Source organism: Acyrthosiphon pisum, chromosome A3 (assembly GCF_005508785.2).
Source record: "Acyrthosiphon pisum isolate AL4f chromosome A3, pea_aphid_22Mar2018_4r6ur, whole genome shotgun sequence".
In the NCBI taxonomy this organism is placed as follows: domain Eukaryota; kingdom Metazoa; phylum Arthropoda; class Insecta; order Hemiptera; family Aphididae; genus Acyrthosiphon; species Acyrthosiphon pisum.
Window position 1 is genome coordinate 6,541,160 of NC_042496.1, and position 19,406 is coordinate 6,560,565.

General features: G+C 30.1%; 1 protein-coding gene across 2 annotated transcripts; it reads left to right on the forward strand.

Annotated features, from left to right (window-relative positions):
* Window positions 1-1,321: 1,321 nt before the first annotated feature.
* Window positions 1,322-10,752, forward strand: LOC100160002 (glucose dehydrogenase [FAD, quinone]). 2 transcript variants are annotated; one of them, XM_001948752.5, is made up of 8 exons: window positions 1,322-1,729; window positions 5,939-6,084; window positions 7,185-7,463; window positions 7,547-7,673; window positions 8,012-8,388; window positions 8,687-9,079; window positions 9,727-10,125; window positions 10,209-10,752. In XM_001948752.5, exons 3-8 carry the CDS (start codon window positions 7,233-7,235, stop codon window positions 10,566-10,568), a joined length of 1,887 nt encoding a protein of 628 aa, XP_001948787.1. In that variant the 5' UTR covers window positions 1,322-1,729; window positions 5,939-6,084; window positions 7,185-7,232; the 3' UTR covers window positions 10,569-10,752. The 2 variants fall into 2 exon arrangements, with proteins under 2 accessions (XP_001948787.1, XP_008186873.1); XM_008188651.3 differs by having other exon boundaries at window positions 1,322-1,725.
* The last annotated feature ends 8,654 nt before the right edge of the window (window positions 10,753-19,406 follow it).

Sequence of the window (19,406 nt, forward strand, 5' to 3'; positions counted from 1 at the left end):
TACGCGTATTATGACCTGCAGGTGTCTACTACATAACGGTACCTACCAATTTGGATTGTGGATTTCGCGTTTATAAGTCATTTGGTTATATTCACGAGCATTTGTTGACAAAATATTTTATTAGGGAAAGCTCGAACACGATAATTACCACCGTGAATATCATACAATACAATGTTTAAAAGCGGGCAAGTGGGTAACGCTCTGCTGTACATTAAGTGTGCAGAGAAACCACTGTAATGGATGTGTTAAATATTTGAATTCAATCATATAAAATTATTTTATAGGAAAAACGATAATGAGCGGAGACGATATGTCTTAAAATACCGTCTTAAAATTCTAACTTGAATCCCAAATAAAAAATAAATACCTAACCTTGTATTAAATGTCACAATTTTCAATCAAGTGAACATTTGTTTATTAACATTAATTTAAAAAAAAAACTAATAGAAATTGAAAATTGAAAATGCCTTAGCTCAAATTGAGTTAAAATATTTTGAAAATTGTATGGTATATAAAATGATTATATAAATATTTAGTAAAAATATAATGTATCTACGTTCATCGTTTTAGAGTTACACCAAAAACCAAAATCGAATTTGTCGAAAACCGCACAAAATTTGCATTTTTCCTTAATTTTTTTCCAGGGTCTTTTGAAAATTAATGGGAATTTTTAATTTTTACCTCCTGAAAGCACCAATTAGATTCACTTTCTCACCAGGAAATATACTGAAATTGAAAATCAAAACATCATTTCGACAACTTATTATTGTGTTTACAGACCCACAACAACAAAAAAAACCCACACATATCATTGTAAAATCCATACATTCATCGTTCCGCTCAGAATCTAAAATTATAAGGTAATAATATATACCTACAATATATTATACAGTCCCAATTTGTATTAAATCTGATACTATGTCAAGGGAAGAACTATATTGTTATTCATTTAGTAGGTACTAGGCACCAATAAATATTTTCTTATACAAAGTCCATCTATAGGATACAGATCGATGTATTATTGTTTTATCGAAATACCGAGGACAGAAGGTCTGGAGGTTAGGTGAATTTATTCACCCTTTTAATATTATCGTAAGCTCAATTTTAAACATGTACCTCCTCCCCACGGTCTCCGAAATTCAGCTCAACCACCGTCCGTGGTTGCTGTATTGTGTACCTACGTATAAATCGTATTATGGCCACAGCGCGTGGATTCTGCGCAACAGACCGCGTGCTGCGGCGGTGTTGCTGGCGGACACCTGTGGTACCGGAGAAAGGGAAAGCGTTTGCGGTCTACTCTGCCGCGCGGCTATGATCGTTTAGCGATGCACTTAAGTACGTTTGTGTCCGCCGCGCTTCGAGACGTACGTCAACGTCCGCTCTGCGCGTTTCTGTACAACACCCGGCGCCGTCCGCGCAGTATTAGTACGGTCGTCGTTGTACGCGCCGCCGCGGTTACCCGTACCGTTTGTACCGCGCAAACTTTTACCGCGTCCGTCACTGTGCGTTCAAAGTTTTTCGTTTCGTTTTCTTTACATACACAATAATTTATGATATCGTTCACCGTCTCAGTGATAGACCCCAACGCGTGTGTGGTGTGCTTGTAATTTTATATATTTTTATCGTCGTTTTCAAGTTCGGGGTCTCCGCGGTCCGTATAATAGCATAGTTGCAGACGGACGACGAACAATATTTACCTACTCCACAAGATTATATCCTAGCTCAGTGGGTAAAAAAATATAATATTATTATTTAATAACTCTGTTGAATGTACCGTTTCCGTATACGATGACAATGGTCCAAACAATATTTTCTGATGTTATCTGCAAATAGGTATATATACAAATATAGGTACCTGCAGACAGCAGCGGACACATAGACGCACATGCGATGAATGATTGGGGAGGGGGAGGGAAGTGCTTAGCGCCCTTGGGTTTCAAAAGTTAAAAAGGCGTGTAAAGCTCGACAAAGTATAATTTATAAATACCACAAGGTATACCTTTATTGCGATCTAGATTTAACATTTTTATATTTGAAAATTTGATTTTACGTTATTTTGATTTTTTATTTACTAATGTTAACATTCTTTAATGATTTATAATACAATTGTTTATATTTTTTTTATTAATTCAATAAAATATTTTTTTTACTTAAACTAACATATTAAGAAGTATTTGGGAGGATGGGAGAAACCCCCCAGGACTAGGGAACATGCATTTTTTAGTACAATATCGTTATACCTAATAGGTACAGCACTGCAGCTTATGCACTGACACCACCACTTCTACCCGAATACAAGTGATAACGATCTGTAAGTCAAAGCACTGAGGTAATACGATTTCTATCCATCCCAAGAATAAACTGTCATATAAAATAAAAACACATGTGTTTATTACAATAATATATTGGACACTTGATGACTTGGAACAATTTTACCGTGAAATTGTAGAAAATACTAAATGCCTAATCCCAACAGTGGGTGTGTCCCATCTATCCTCACTATAAAATTGTACTATGGAATTTACCGCACTTAGATGTTAAAATCAACTCTACTTCTTTCTATTAGTGGAGATGAATATTTTTTTTTGGAAGGCCATAAATCTTTCTGTCTCTATAATGTTAAGTATACGTGTTATAATTTGATTTATGTGAGCATGAATTCACCTGGTATGAAAAGAAACATAAATCTACATTAAATCGTTATTATTGATAGGTATCACATAGGTATGACATAATGGTAACATTTTTGAACACAATTATACAATTTTATTACGTGTAACATTTTGCTCGTATACCATAATAGAATTAATGTACGTTATTTTATTTCCATTTCACTTAACACCAACAATTATTATTTAATTCTTTTTTTTTTTTTCGTAGATATTAACAATTATATGAGCTTATTATTCTTTCTCTTTCAAAAATTAGCACTTAATTAAAGGTTTATATTCACTCTAGCATTATAGAATGTTAAAATAATATATGACGTTGTGCAATATCTTTCAGAAAAATGTATTACCGCCTTATTTATTTCATTGATGAAGATACGTTTGTTACTTTTTCAAAAAAATACTTAACTTATTTATTTTTTTTGAAACTTAAACACACACTCAAATAATAGAGTCAACATAATATTGACTTTTATTAGTCTTGAAACTATAATATTACCTATATTATACCTGACAAGGAATTACTAATTAATTTATATAATAATATGTAGTATGTATATTATGTACATTGTACATTTGCAAATTATTATCAGATAACATTATACAACATGTTTTCTAATGAGTAAAATTAAATACATTAAATAATATACTCAACGACAGTAAATTTAGAGTGTAGATGTAGAAATTGCCTCCAACTTGAATAATAATAAAAAAATCAGTCTGTCTTACATTTTACGTATGTGTTAGTAGGTACATAATCCAGGTATTTATTTACTATTGTTATTTTTGATGTTAGTTAATTTGAGTAAACATTTGATTTTTTTAAAACTATTTACTGAAAATAAATGGCACTGTAGCGTATCGCAATGTAATGAATGGAAATATGTGAAAATATATTTTTCGTGCTCAGTAATTATAATAAGTAGGCAAGTATAGGTACTCTTAATTCTATTATTCATCAATCACAATTCATAAATATATTTGCGTGTATGTAATATAAAATGTATCTATATATTCTTATTATAATCCAAATATCATGATGACATTGTTAAGTATAGAATACATTTTTTCTTATGAATTTCTTATTCAATTGAAATATTAGAAGATAGGTAATATATACATTTTTCAACTAATACATCAATACGCGATGGGTTTAGATGCTTTCACAACTGTTTTGGTATATTTATTCTATATTGATTAAAATTGATTATTATTGTCTTCATTATCATATTATTGTATTCGAAAAATCATTCTGAGTACATTTTGGGTTATCCAAAAATGGTTAAAATGTGCTTATGTGTAAGGGGCATTTTAAAATATTTATTTCCTTATTTTATTATTGGCAAAAATGTTCTTAAATATCAAAATGTATGTTGAATTTTCAATCTATAAATAAGTGCAGCACAGTTATGTTATACTTATCCCATAAGCAACCATTCCAGAAAAATTATAATTTAAATATGATTTTTAGTTTTAATAACTTAAATATCTAACACTGTATAATATTGTGTAAATTAAATTTTAAAAAAATGTTAACTATATACTATATAGTTATAAATGCAATCCAAATTGAGGCTTTCTATCCGAAAACAAAAATCGTAGGTATACATAGTAATATAGGTACAGTATAAAATATTTGTTTTATTTTATTCCTGAATAATGATTTTTTTCAAGTTGTTGGATTTTTGAACTAAGGTGTCGACTGTCGATATTATGTAAAACATGTTTTTCTTTTGATACGCATGTAAATTTTCCCATACAATAATTTCAGCAGTACTTAATACTCTAAATATGACCATGTTCTAAGACAATTCGTTCATTAGAATAGCCTACAAATGATTCTTAATGAAGATTAAAATACGGTTTTTGAACTTTTTAATTTTTAGTTGTAAAACATTTTTTTTTTTTTTTTTATTATAACACAATTTAGAAAGATCTAGAAAGTTATGTTCCTGTTATTTCTTTGACTTTGTCATAAATATTATACGGCCTACCTCCAATTTGCAACCACCAACAAATACCTGAAGAATAAAGAATGAAAAGAAGATTTTTGGTTAAAAATTATTTAGAATTTGTTTAGGTCATTGATTATGCGTTTATACAATAGTATAGGTACTATTCGAAGATACTGTTTCGCTTATTACCTATTGTCTTTTTTTTCCTTTTTATGTAAACAGTTTCACTGAGCAAATAAGCACGCAGAACACACAACTGTTCGACTCTTGATTTCGTAATAATGAATTTGCCGCATCATTATTATGGCCAGTTTTTTTCCAATTTACATAATGTTCACAACTCGATGCCTAAACACTTTATCGAACTCGTGGGAGGGACAAATCACATAATAAGTCTACTCGACGTTTTCACTGATATAATATTGTAATTTATGCAAATCTGATGCGATATCGTCTCAACACGTCGCAGTCCACGCGAAAAACCGCTGTCCAATTCAGTAATGGATTTAACAGTGCAAAATATATAATATTATATCGTTACCTACTATATTATATTATTATTGTATATAGCTACCGACAATACTCTAAGATGGATTCTGTATTTGTGCGCGAGTTATTCACGACCGTTGAACCTCACTCACGATTCGTTTGTAACGAAATATTAATACTATTAATACTATTTACTATTACTATTATTATTATCATCATAAAATTGCGCACACGGTATTCCGTGATGGTCGTGAACTTTAACATCGAACCGACGACGACGACAGCGATGACGTGTGACTTTCGTAAAACAGGAAACTTACTCTCGATTGTAAACATACGATTTAAGAGAATAGTCAATAATAAAAATAATAATAATAATAATAGTTATGTAATAATTGGACACACAACAAACGGTGCGCCGGTGGGCAGACGATGAGACTGGTTACCTATACGCGAGTATATCGCCTGTAGGGGTCAGTCGGATTGCCGGTCAGGTGAAAGTGTATCCTTGGATTACATCATTATTATATTATATATTTTGTTTCCCCCTCGAAAAACTTGCACGTATATTATATTTATATATATATATATATAAATATTATATATTATAAAACCAGGTGACCTCGATAGAATCAAATTACAACGTTATCGTTCCAATTGTCATTTGTATGTGACGCAATTTTAAAAAATCGTATCAAGCATAATAATATTATATTATACAGGTAGTAAACGGTCGACGACGACTACGACTAATAACCGAATAATGTGGCGTATTACGAAAACCGTCGAAACAATGTAGGTTTAATATCCGTGTGATTTGTGCAGGTGCCGAAGGGAGGTTTGGACATTATGTAAAGGCAAATCGCTGCAGAAAAACACGTACATTAGGTCAGTGTGGACAATGTGTATCGACGGACACGCCAGGGATTCGTTTACTGCTACTGTTACACCGACGACAATCCAAAATTCAGGTATTGCACTTTTACGAGTCCGTATAGTAATTGATTAAATGGCATACATAATACAGCCATAGGTGGGTAAACGGTGAATATTATTAATATATATTGTATGTGCACTCCAAACACGCAGCAAACTGTTGTTTTATTTTGGATCAAATATTATTTATTTTTTACGGTAATTTCACAATTATAATATAGTTTTTCATTATTCTGACTTAGCCTAACGTGGAAAACTGGATCTATGATACTATATCGTACTATAAAGAAAACGAACATTTTTCTTCGTCCAAAAATACAATATTTTATGATAATATGAACAAAAATGAATACATTAAAAATCCATAATGATATTCAAAAACATTTAAAATTATAATATATTAATATTATGTAGGTTTAGTGATCTTATAAATTTTACATAACAAATTATAAAATATATTTAAATGTTACTGTTACGACGTTTTCTACACACTTAGAAATTTTTAGTTATTTTATCACCAACGAGTGTCGATTTATTACACATATATGTGCACGTCTTTTTTGCGCAATTTTAACATGTATTTATAATTAAAACTTACATAGTAGGTACTTAACATGTCAGTTTAATATTAGTTGCTGTTAATATAACACCACCAAATCATTATAAACTATACATTAATAAATAATAATTATATGTTTTATTTTCACATTTATATCCATCAAATTTTATCAAATTTTATAAATTTGATTTCAATTTTTGAAACATATAACCTGTAAATCATTTTAATTACTATATTCGTATAGACAAGAAGTCCTAGGTTAAATATAATAACTAAAAGCATTTAAATCAATTATTATTTATTTTACGACGAATATTCGTACGTTTAAGTTGTTGACACTATTTGATAAGATAAGATTATTAAATCATAATGAAGTAGGTATATTGGATAATTCTTAGACTTTGAAAAAAAATTATTAAAACATATAAGAACATAAGTAAGTACTACATTTAAAAGCTGTAGACGGTAGTAAAATATCGGTCTATTTTAATTTGGTGTTTAAAAATGTATGTTCACCAAAAAACTATAGGTATATTAATTACGATCTGACAATAACATTGTAACAATTGGTTTTAGAAACCCTATCTGCAAGTAATGGCACTACTGTGACCACACTTAGCGGATATGATATTCGCCTTGATTGCGGCCGGATCAGCTTTAAAGGCTGGCCTGACTATTGTTGGGACCAGCGTATGGATGATACCGGTGTTGATAGCCGCTATGGCCTACTACCGATATGACATTTATGATCCAGAGTCACGACCATTCAATCAGAAAATACTCAGGCCTGAGTACGACTTCATCGTGATTGGCGGTGGATCAGCAGGCGCTGTCGTTGCCAGTAGGCTTTCGGAGGTATATAATATAATATGTTCACTAGAAATTTGGTTCTATTACAAACGTTAATTTGTGTTATTAAATCCCTCGACAATCATCAGATCGGACATTGGAGTGTTTTACTATTAGAAGCCGGTCCGGATGAAAACGAACTGTCCGATGTCCCCTCATTGGCGGCCTACCTTCAATTGTCTCGTCTGGACTGGCAGTACAAAACCGAGCCGACGGGTAAGTCTCAAAAATTCATCCATTTAACAATATTTCTGTTTGATAAATAATTTCTTTGAATTCAATTTGATGAAAAAAAAATATAAATATAGGTCGGTGTAAAATAATTTGGTATGTACTAATCATATGTTACGATAGGCAACGATTGAAAAACTTATTTTACAACGACGAAAAGTCGAAGGTTAACAAACTTGGAATCGATAAGATAATATGTAATATGTACATTTATAAAACTAACCTACATGATGTTTTGTTCAAAATTCATCAGCAGGAATTGAGACCTAATTGCAATGATACGAGAATCTTTTATTACCATTAGCTTGTAAATCTGATTCTAGGGAAGGCATGCTTGGGCTTAAAAAATGGTCGATGCAACTGGCCCCGTGGTAAAGTACTTGGTGGGTCGAGCGTACTGAATTATATGTTATATGTCAGAGGCAACCGGCACGATTACGATGGGTGGCGTGACATGGGCAACGAAGGTTGGGGCTATAGTGAAATACTAAAATACTTCACCAAATCGGAGGACAACCGTAATCCATACTTGGCCAGGCCTGGATCTCCGTATCACAGAGCGGGTGGTTTATTGACTGTACAAGAGGCACCATGGAAAAGTCCATTGGTGTTATCATTTGTAGAAGCCGGCCAGGAAGTGACGGGTTACCCGAACAGAGACATCAACGGCAAATATCAAACCGGGTTTATGGTCGCACAGGTAATTTAAAATTACATTATTTTTAATACTTATGTGCAATGCTAAAAAAGTTGTAGAAATAATTGTTAATATTGAAATTAAAATATCAGCTACCTATTTGATTATTAAGTGACCAACATACATATATTTTACAAATATCGACTAATAGTAATGTTAAAATCGTTCGTAAATATAATACACACATAATATAATTTTCCGCTACCTAATGTACAACGACATTTTACAAAAACTAAGCAAATATTAAATTATAAGACTAAAAATATTTATTTTCTTATTTTCTATTTTCCAACCTGTACAGGGAACAATACGGAGAGGTACGCGGTGCAGTACTGCCAAGGCTTTTCTCAGGCCAGCTAGGCTCAGACCCAATTTACACGTGGCAATGCAAGCGCACGTGACCAAAGTGATCATCAACCCGACCACCAAGCGCGCTACAGGTGTGCAACTTTTGCGGGATGGCCGGATGCATTTGGTGCACGCCAAACGGGAAGTGATCTTGTCATCGGGCAGCATCGGCAGCGCCCAACTGCTGATGCTCTCCGGGATCGGTCCCCGTGAACACTTGCAAAGGCTGGGAATTCCCGTGTTGCAGGACCTGCGCGTTGGTGACAACCTACAGGACCACGTGGGAATGTTCGGGCTGACATTCATCGTGGACAAGCCCGTGGCCATAGTACAAAACCGACTGAGGGTACGTGGTGGTGAATTCGTGTTTTTAAACCAAGTTTTAACCTTTTATTATTTGTATTCTTATACCTAGTAAAAGTTTAGGCATCCAGGATCCAAGCAAATATGTAACCTAATCCGACCTAATCCACATCATCTACCTATAACCACGAGTCATTTAGATTTATGTACAACATTTTGTATTAGAATACATTCGAATAAATAGTAAGATCGTTTCACTGGGTTTGATATCGATATTAAATTCCGGGTATAAACTACATTTTGTAACTATATTTAAAAAAAAAAATAATTTTTCAGTTTATCAACATAATTATTACTCAATATTTAAATAACATAGTTTTATCACAATACATTTTGAATATGTTGAAAATTGAACCAAAATAGTTTTTTATTATATTTTATAAACATTTGCATTTTAGCATTTTTTACTCAATCAAAATAATGGTTTATATATACAAAAATAAAATGTATCCTATATATAAGTATAATAAATACCACATTTTAAATTTAAATAAATATATAACAATATAAAGATTTTATTCAATTGCTTCATATTTTCTAGGATATTTTTAGAATGCCTAATATATTATATTGTATAAAGAAAATTTACTTAAACAAAACAAAAAATATAATACTTAATACAATGTTTAGCCAGTTCCTGTTACAATGGAGTATTTAACACGAGAAAATGGACCGATGACTACTCTCGGCGGTGTTGAAGGACTTGGATTCATCCCTACTATATATGCCAACGACACAGAGTACCCAGATATTCAATTCCATATGGCACCAGCTAGTATAGCTTCCGACGACGGCATTAAAGTACGAAAAATCCTGGGAGTCCAAGATTACATATATGACAAAGTTTTCCGTCCGATTGCCAAAAACGATGCATGGACCATTATGCCCCTCTTACTTAGACCAAGATCTAGAGGAAATATTAGACTTCGATCTAGAGACCCAATGGCTTATCCTTATATAGACGCCAATTACTTCGATGACCCTCTGGACATAGCAACTCTTGTGGAGGGTGTCAAGTTGGCAGTAAAAGTGAGTGCTGGACCAATGTAAAAGTCCAACGTAAAGGGTAACCGATAATTATGTTTCGATTTAACCATTCTTTTTACACGCAGATTGGCCAGGGGAAAGCTTTCCGACAGTATCGTTCACGACTTCATCGGGTACCCATACCTGGGTGTGCGCGATTCGAGTTCGGCTCCGATCAATACTGGGAATGTTCCATCCGTCACTTCAGCATGACCATTTACCATCCAGTGGGCACGTGTAAGATGGGACCACCCAGTGACCCGACGGCCGTAGTGGACCCAAGACTCCGAGTGTATGGCGTGCAAGGTTTGCGGGTGGTCGACGCTTCGATAATGCCCACAATCGTCAGTGGTAATACGAACGCGCCGACAATAATGATCGCCGAAAAAGCATCTGACATGATCAAACAAGATTGGTTTTCCAATAACAATCGTTACCACGGTTGAAGGGCCGCAGATGACAAGGACTGAATGTTTGAGCTCGACAACATGCCACTACATATTTTAGTTGTGCCATTTCACATTTGCATACTTACCATGTACAAATTATATTGCTACAATATACTGTACTCGAATTTTGTTACCATTTTTACTGTACATATAAATTAAAATGTTAAGTTTTTATATTTGACTATTGACTATATTATTGACACTCGTCAACATCGAAATTTATGTTTCACAATGATTTGATAAAATAGTGCATTTTAAATAGTGTATCAACGTTTTCGTAAAATATTCTTAAACGATCCATAGAGACTAAAATAGTTCATATTTTAAAACTGAGTTACATCTCATAAAATATAAACAAGTAAATATTGTATTAATAAAAATAAATTACATCCGGTGAATAAACAATAAAATACTAAGGTAATAAAAACCATATAAATTAACCAAGTCATCATTGTTACCCACTTGAAATTTATAATTGTCTATATTCATTTGTTTTTGTTTGGTCGATTTACCAATATTTTTAAAAATCCATTGATAAGACTTTCAGTTTTATTCTATTGTACCTAAATATAAAAAAAATCAAAATTGAAAGAACGTGCACAGAATAGATTTGTACTCAATGTGTCCTCTTTTTGTTTTTATGCTGATAAGACAAAATATATAATAATCAATTCAATTTATTATTAAAAATTACCAAATATTAATCAAATCAATCAATAATCAATCAATTAGCTATATATAATACAACCATCATTTATTGCTTGCAAAATAATAATTATAAAAAAATACATCATTATTTCAATTTAAAATTAATTATATAGGTACCTAGTGAAAGTTATTTCTACGAATAGATATGTAAAAATTAATTTGAATAATTTGAAATAATTTTTACAAGCTATTTATGTTTTATTATTTCATTATTATAATGGAATTGCATTTGATAATTATAAATTAGTAAAAAAACGTAAGTAGCTAAATAATAACTAATAAGTAATAACTATTATGACTGAATATTAATTAATTGTAAATTTAATGTTAATTGTCTATACCATGATCTCCTATAGATATTATTGTAAGATAAATCTATAATATATGTATAAATAATATTGGCTACTCTACATATTTATTTCTATTTATTACATTTTTGATTAAAATATCTTAATTGTATTGTCAAAAATAGTTCTCATTTAAGTATAAAACAAACTGCACATTTTATGGTGTTAATGTATATTAATATATCCTATTTAATAATCAATAGTAAAAATGTTGATACATTTGATTTTTTTTTTAGAGACAGCATCAGTAATATAATATATTAATAATAACAGGTACTTATAGTTTAATTCAATTTTTACAAAATAAATATAAACGATCAATAGTCGATTCGTTTCTTTCGTTTTTTTTTTAAATAATAAGTTTATTAATAGCTCAGTCTTTTTAAATATTACGTCCTCATTTAATTTTAGGTATATTATTTGAATGCACTATTATACTAAAGGTAGTTGACAATAGTAATCTGAAATTAGAGTTAATTTAAAAGTTAAGTTAGCTACTTATACTAGTTACCTATCACAACTACCTATTTCATGATGAAAATAGGTAGTTATCAAATATCAATACTTAGAAAATAGGTATTATTTAAATTATAAATCTCAGAAACCAATCAAATAAATTTTTCTATTTTTTAATAAAAATTATTCCAAATCTTTTCAAAATGAAAAAATAAAATCGTTAAAAGTAGTATAAAAATTAGCAAATAATTGCGCGTTTATAAAAAATACATAGTTTACAATTTCAGAAAACAGTTGTACTTAAATATTTTATTGTTTTGAAATTAAAAATGTGTTCATTGTTAAATATAATACAAATTAATTAATATATATCTTTTATAGGTATGGAAACGTTCCATTTGCCTTTAGTTTATATAACAAAAGTCTTTATACCTACAAATCTATACCTACATAATATGATATTATCCTACACCACATATGAGCATTATGCAAGCATGTAATGACATATTGTAACTAATATAAAATAAGTCATGATAAGTTTTTTGAGCAGTCAAACACGAAGACAGACATAACAGACTTTTAAGAATTCTTTATTATTGTTTGTACCTAATCAATATTAATTATTAAACATGTCTCAGTTTACAATTAAAAGATATTAAGAAATATACTTAACTGAGTTAATCGGTAATAATGACCACGAAAAAAACTCTATGGACATTAAAATCCATGCGAGTGCCATATAATTGTTCTATTTTTTAATATTTTGTGAGATATAGGTATTTTAATATAATATAAATACATTTTGAAGCCAATTTAGAGGATAAAATTGAGAATCGAATAATGATCATTATTATAATTTTATTTTATTATTTATACAATTTGTTTTTAGAACTCTTGGGACCCAGTATTTATATGTATATGATATTAAATAAAGAAAAATATTATTATATTATGATTTGTTCGATTCAACCATAAAATTTAAGTGATTTAAACGATAATAAGTTATAATATTTGTATTTGTGAACCATTTATGTGTGTTTGTCATTAGTTATTGTGTTAAATTTATGATTTATATATATCATGGAGATATTATTTACACTGACGAAACTTTTGTGAATTTGTCAAACCAATAAAGTGTAACATTTTTTTAAATATGTGAAACACTTTACAACTTTAATTGCCAATCTTCATTCAACCGTGAAGTATTTTGTTTCTCTGGTGGTAAGATTTACGACCATCAAGTCAAACGTATCAAACAGCAGAGTAAATAGCATACGACACCGTGTATTAAAATGTATTGTATAGATAGCATTTAAGACGCTACCGTATATTTATATTTTACAGGATGATTTACTATGCATTCTCATACTTAGTTTTCCTTTAATAATGAATTTATTCAAATTTTTAATTTTTGGAATTTTTAAATATACTCAAACACCATATTTTCAAATTCTTGACTTTTTTATTATTGAGTGTTATACAAACTTCTGTTTTTCAAATGAAAAACCTCCTTTTCACTGTAAATTATTTAAATAATAATTTTTTTTTTTTTTTAATGAGTTAGGTACTTAATTAAAAATACTAACGATTAGTTTATCAGTTATTAAAATATTTAAACTAAAAAGAATAGTCTTTAAAAATTATTTACCAAAATATAATTATATATATAATACTGGATCTAGTATTTATTATACTTGTGCGCGAGATAAGCTAGAAGTACATAAAATTTCAAACATTTGAAAATATAGACTTTAAGTTTTCAAAAATCTAAATCTAACAGACTTTAAACAATTGCATTATTGCAGAAAAAAGGGGTGAGCATACAGTATACAGTACTAGTATACAGTATGGCATACATAATAATTAATAATCAGCTATTTACTTTCAAAAATAGCTGATATGTGGTAGGTATATTATTTTATGATCCTAAAATATTACATTGTCATTATTACTTATTTTAGTTATAATATATAATTAAAAATGTATTATATTATGATAAAATTATATCATCACAAATTTATGAAAATAATTTAACTTCAATTTGAATAATAATAAATAATAATTTACCTATGACAAAATATTTAGGAACTTAAATAGTTTATAGAACTTATAAATTCTTGATGGTTCATGGCTGTAAATTTTAACTTATTTATACATAATTATAATATTAGTATGAAATTGAAGTTAACATGGAGTGATAGTACTACCCCCACATTTACCAAATTTGACTTTATCTTACGCATACAATTAAAAAAATATGTTTGTAGTGACATATACTTCTATGTTTAATAATTAAAATAACAAATACAAAAACTACATTTCCCATATACGTTAAACTAGATTTTAATGAATATTATTTGAGTCGGCCACTCGGGTGCATAATATTAATTTCACTTGTATTCTGTAAGGACACAAAAATCAAAATAATGTAGGTGCAGTTTGCTTTTGATATAAAACTGACAGTTTTAAAATACATTTAAAAATAAAATAAAATATTTAACATGTTCAATGATAACTATATTTTGAGAGTAAGCAGCCCAAATAAACAGGAAACTATATCACACGTTTGACGTTAAATACAATTAAAAACTGGAATTGAATTAATACATTAGTTTATATAGCATATATATTAACATATATTAGCATATATTAGTTTCTATCATATTTAAAAATGCTTGAGAGGACTTGATCCCCGCATGTGTTGTCTCCGTCTTACAAGAGTGTAACATACGAAATTTTACGCTCAGAGGAATACTTGTAGCTCCGTTAATTTAAAAATTACCCCTTTTGAAATTTAAATGTAGATAAGATTATTATCTAGGCAACCCCGTGGGCTTTTTACTATATTTTAATTTTAAAGCGAGCTATGAGGCTTTTAAGATGTACAAACAATTTACAATTGTATAATACTTATAACTCGCTTTAAAAATTAAAATTTTATTAAAATATGATAAAAGCCCATGAGATTGCTTAGATAATAGTCTTACCTTTAGATTTTATAGAGTTCATTTCACTCTAATTTTCAAACTAACGGGGCTACACGTGTTCTGCTGAACGTAAAATTTGGTATGTTACGCATTTGTAAGACGAAGACAACACATGCGAGTATCATGTCCTCTTAATATTTTATAAATTAGTTTTAAAAATAAATGCACAGATTAGGCGAAATCAGTGGCGTAATTATCGGGAGTGTTGGGTGCGCAATTCACAGGTACCCCCGATTTTTGGGGGCCCGAGATCGGCGAGATCTCATATACGATATTCTTACTATAATTTGTAATATACAAAATAATATAATAATAATTAAATATTAATACAATTAATATAATATAATCTATTAATCTAAGCCCCTTTTTTGTATGTACGAGCATATCTCAAAAAGAACTCTACTTATTTTAATGCAGGATTCACTAGGTAGTAAATCGACCGAGTCACGGGGAAGGTTTTAATGTATAATAATTTTCTTTGGTAAAATTAATTGGGTGTCAGATAAATTTTTTATTATTTAAGATTACTTTTAAATATTATATTACCTATGTGTTAAAATATAGTTATAAATGTATAATGCAATTCGATTTGTAGTAAAAATATAATGGTATAATATTGTACATTTTTTTTTCAAGGGAGCCCTTAAATTTTCTTTTGCACCTGTGCCCTCAGTTTTCAGGATCCGGCTCTGGGCGAAATGTGGACGTGTTTAGAAAAACTTATAACAAACGTACCACGCTACTTGATATTTTTCCTCTGTAAGCAAAGACTATGAATCAAAAATATGTTTTTGGGGGGGATGGTTACCAAGGGAACAATAATAAATGTTATAAGCGTTACAAAAATTTGTTAGGAAATATAAATTGTAGCCAACTCAAAAACATATTATATATATGTTAAAAAAACTGGTTTGAAAAAAAATTTATTATTTTTAAAAGTAAAATGTATCATAATATGACTAAACTACAAAACTGTGAACCAAACAAAATATTGACTGAAAAATACACTGTTCGACCAGGGACCATTGTAATATTTGTAATAGTTATCAGCCTTAACCAAAAAATTACTCATTTTGAACGAAGGAGACACAAACTTACCTAGTCACCTAACTTTCTTCAACCAGTTTAAACAACAGTCATTGGTATTTCCTTTGACGACCGCAATGACATAATGTGCGAGGTCGTCGAAGGAACGAAAAATGGAACGTGTGTCTGCACCCGTAGACTAGTTAACAGAGTACTCCTATGTAGGGTCAAGGTTGCCGAACAAAATATGTTTACATTTAATTGTAAGCCAAATTTTAACATCATATAATTAGCATAACGTTGTTAAACGCTTTTTAAGGAGATTTTATAAATTATTTTTTTGCCAACACTTTATCAAATAGGTAGTGAAAAACAATTAAAATGTATAATAGGTACAGTTATAATATCGGATATATCCGTCGATTGAATATGTTGACTAGTTAGTAAGCCGTATAGGGACTTTTAAGTGATATTTTTCTGTATACGTAGGAAAGAAAACCACCTACAAGTTGTTAAAACTGCTAAAACAACTGCTTCACATTGTGCGGACCACTTCATGGACCTCTAAAATTCAGTAAACAAGGTTTTAACTTTTAACCACAAACACATAGTATTTTATAATTGTTTTTTGAATGTGACTAATACATCATTGCTTTCAAATTTTTAATAATCACAATAATGATAGTAATAACAATTTATTATTTTGAGTGCCTATATCTAACGATTAAAGAAGCGAAACGTTATGAGTAGGTATGTATACCCATTATCCAGCATTCTATATTATTATTTATTATTCTGTCCAGCTCTTAAAATGGTTTAATTTATGGAGTACATTTACACAACATTTTACGTACCTAGTGATTACTCAGGAGTGTCAATTATTACGAAGATGAGGCATTTACTTATCTATCATATAGTAACATGGTATACAAGGACGTAAACAAGAACAACTAAATTTTCAATTTATACCTACTATAGGTACTTGATTAATAACAAAACACAACTAGCAAAATCATGGACATTACACGAGTTTTTCATTACGCAGGTTTAATATGAATTCTTTACTTGTTGCATTCTTACATGAACTATTATATAAAAACATTAAATGCATAGGCATGGGTATAGGTGTATAACATAGTAACCACACTCAAAACGCATAATCATCATAAGTATTTAACGTCAGTTTTAACAGCCGTCGTAATTTATGTTAGATTTGATACGACACACTTAGACAGGAACTTCGGTTTGTAAAATACAACAATAAAAAATTGTAGTGAGGCGTGTATTCAAAACCTAGTTTTAGTCATGGCCCAGTTACAATTTGTGCACTGTATGAACATTGAACACACCACTCGTGTGCACGGCGCGTAGGAGGGTTCTGCGATTTTCAGAAAACGTCCCTAGGCTTAAACATTCGCACGGAATTGTCTCATTGACTAAAGTTTATTATACTTGCAGCATGTCGACGACACGATATAACGCTTGTGCAGTAAACGTGAAAACAAATTAATATTCTACAATATTATCCCTCATCCCCCAGGCAGTGGTTTACATCATAATTGAATTTGGAATTTAAATTGAACAACTCAAACATGATATTATTATATTATAATATCTGATGATTCCGGTTTAATATTGATTATACCACGATTACCGAAAAAAAAAATAACGATCTATTAGTCGGATAATTACATCAGCTTATTACACAATCGTTATGATCTGTTTTCAGAAAGCATCTGAACAATGTCACTTATATCTATACGAGGATATGCGGCGACCGTATTAGTGGCCAAAATCAAAATTGTGTACTACGTATATTATTACGTGATTACGCCTATTTGCGAAAAGAATACGTCATAAAAAGATTACTACAACATATTATTCTGTAGGTACCCACCTAATTTGTCATGTCGTCGACTCACCTCATTGTTAGCGGATAATTGGTTTAATTATCAAACAGCGACCGCAAAGTAAAAAGTTTAAACGACTCCGGGGAATAAGAAAATGTACGCACACTTTTACGGAGGAAACGGCCAAGGTTATGGTATATAATATGGTTAGACACGATATGCCTACTGTATTATAGTCTTCCGATTCTTTGAACCCAATAAAGAAAAAGTGTACTTGGATGATAGTTGTTATATTTGGTTGAAGTTAGGAAAATATTTACTCACCATCATTCGTGTACAATATAATATGTAATTAAATTCGTAAATACAAGACCACCTAGGTGCAGTTCAAATAAGGAACAATATGATATCGCAGGAAAAAGGAAGATAAGTAACAATTCGAAAGTTTTATGGTTGAGTCTAAAAATAAATAAATAAGTAGTCATATAATATTAATCTCTCGGTGTTTTTTTTAATTATTTAAATTTTGAATTGTAGGTATAATCAAAATACTTTAAAATTCAAATAAATTATAATGATAGGTAGGTATATGTGTTATTTTTTTTTTTGACACATCACGCATCATACTTTAATTGCTTTCCAATAACTCTTTTTGAGTTAACACTTTATAGGTAATACAAATTTATACACGATACATATTTTGATGTAATGTTTCATCTAAGAGTAAAATTAAAGATTCTCTTATGTAAAATATTAGCAGTATTGCAATATATTTCGTTAATTATTTTCATGATTGAAAGGAAACTACTAAACTTTAGTTACAATCATACTGCCCATTCTGGCCAAATTATAATAGATATCCATAGGTAAGTAACTATTTATGATTTATAAACATCACAATAAATTATGTGTAAACATGAACCACTTAAATAAAATCTTACCAATATTAACTTCATAAAAATGTATTAATAGTTAGTACAATATAGTATACCTAGTGATATTACACCATGTGTCGTAATCTATTAATACCATTTAGTACCATACTACGTTATTTTATACATGTGCCATTGTTCACCACAAAATTTTAAAAATGTACAACCTGTAAGAACTGTTTCACGAATTGCACAATGGCCATTTATATGCGTAGGTGGCTACCATAAAAAATATGTATCTAGGACACGTTAGTGCATAGAATACATCATCAAAAGATTTCTTTATTTTATAAAAGTGGCGATGATGTACTGTCACTTTAATATTATTATACTACATTATTATTTATTATTATTAAAATATATATTAAAGATTTATTTAAAATCTGTAAAATATAATTTGATAATTACTATGAATAAATGTGATGGGAAATATTGGAGTAATCGGACTGTAGAGACGAAGTCATCAAGTAGCAGCTAATGTAACCCCCCATTCTTAAGGTATTAAACTGTATACACAACCGGTACCTAT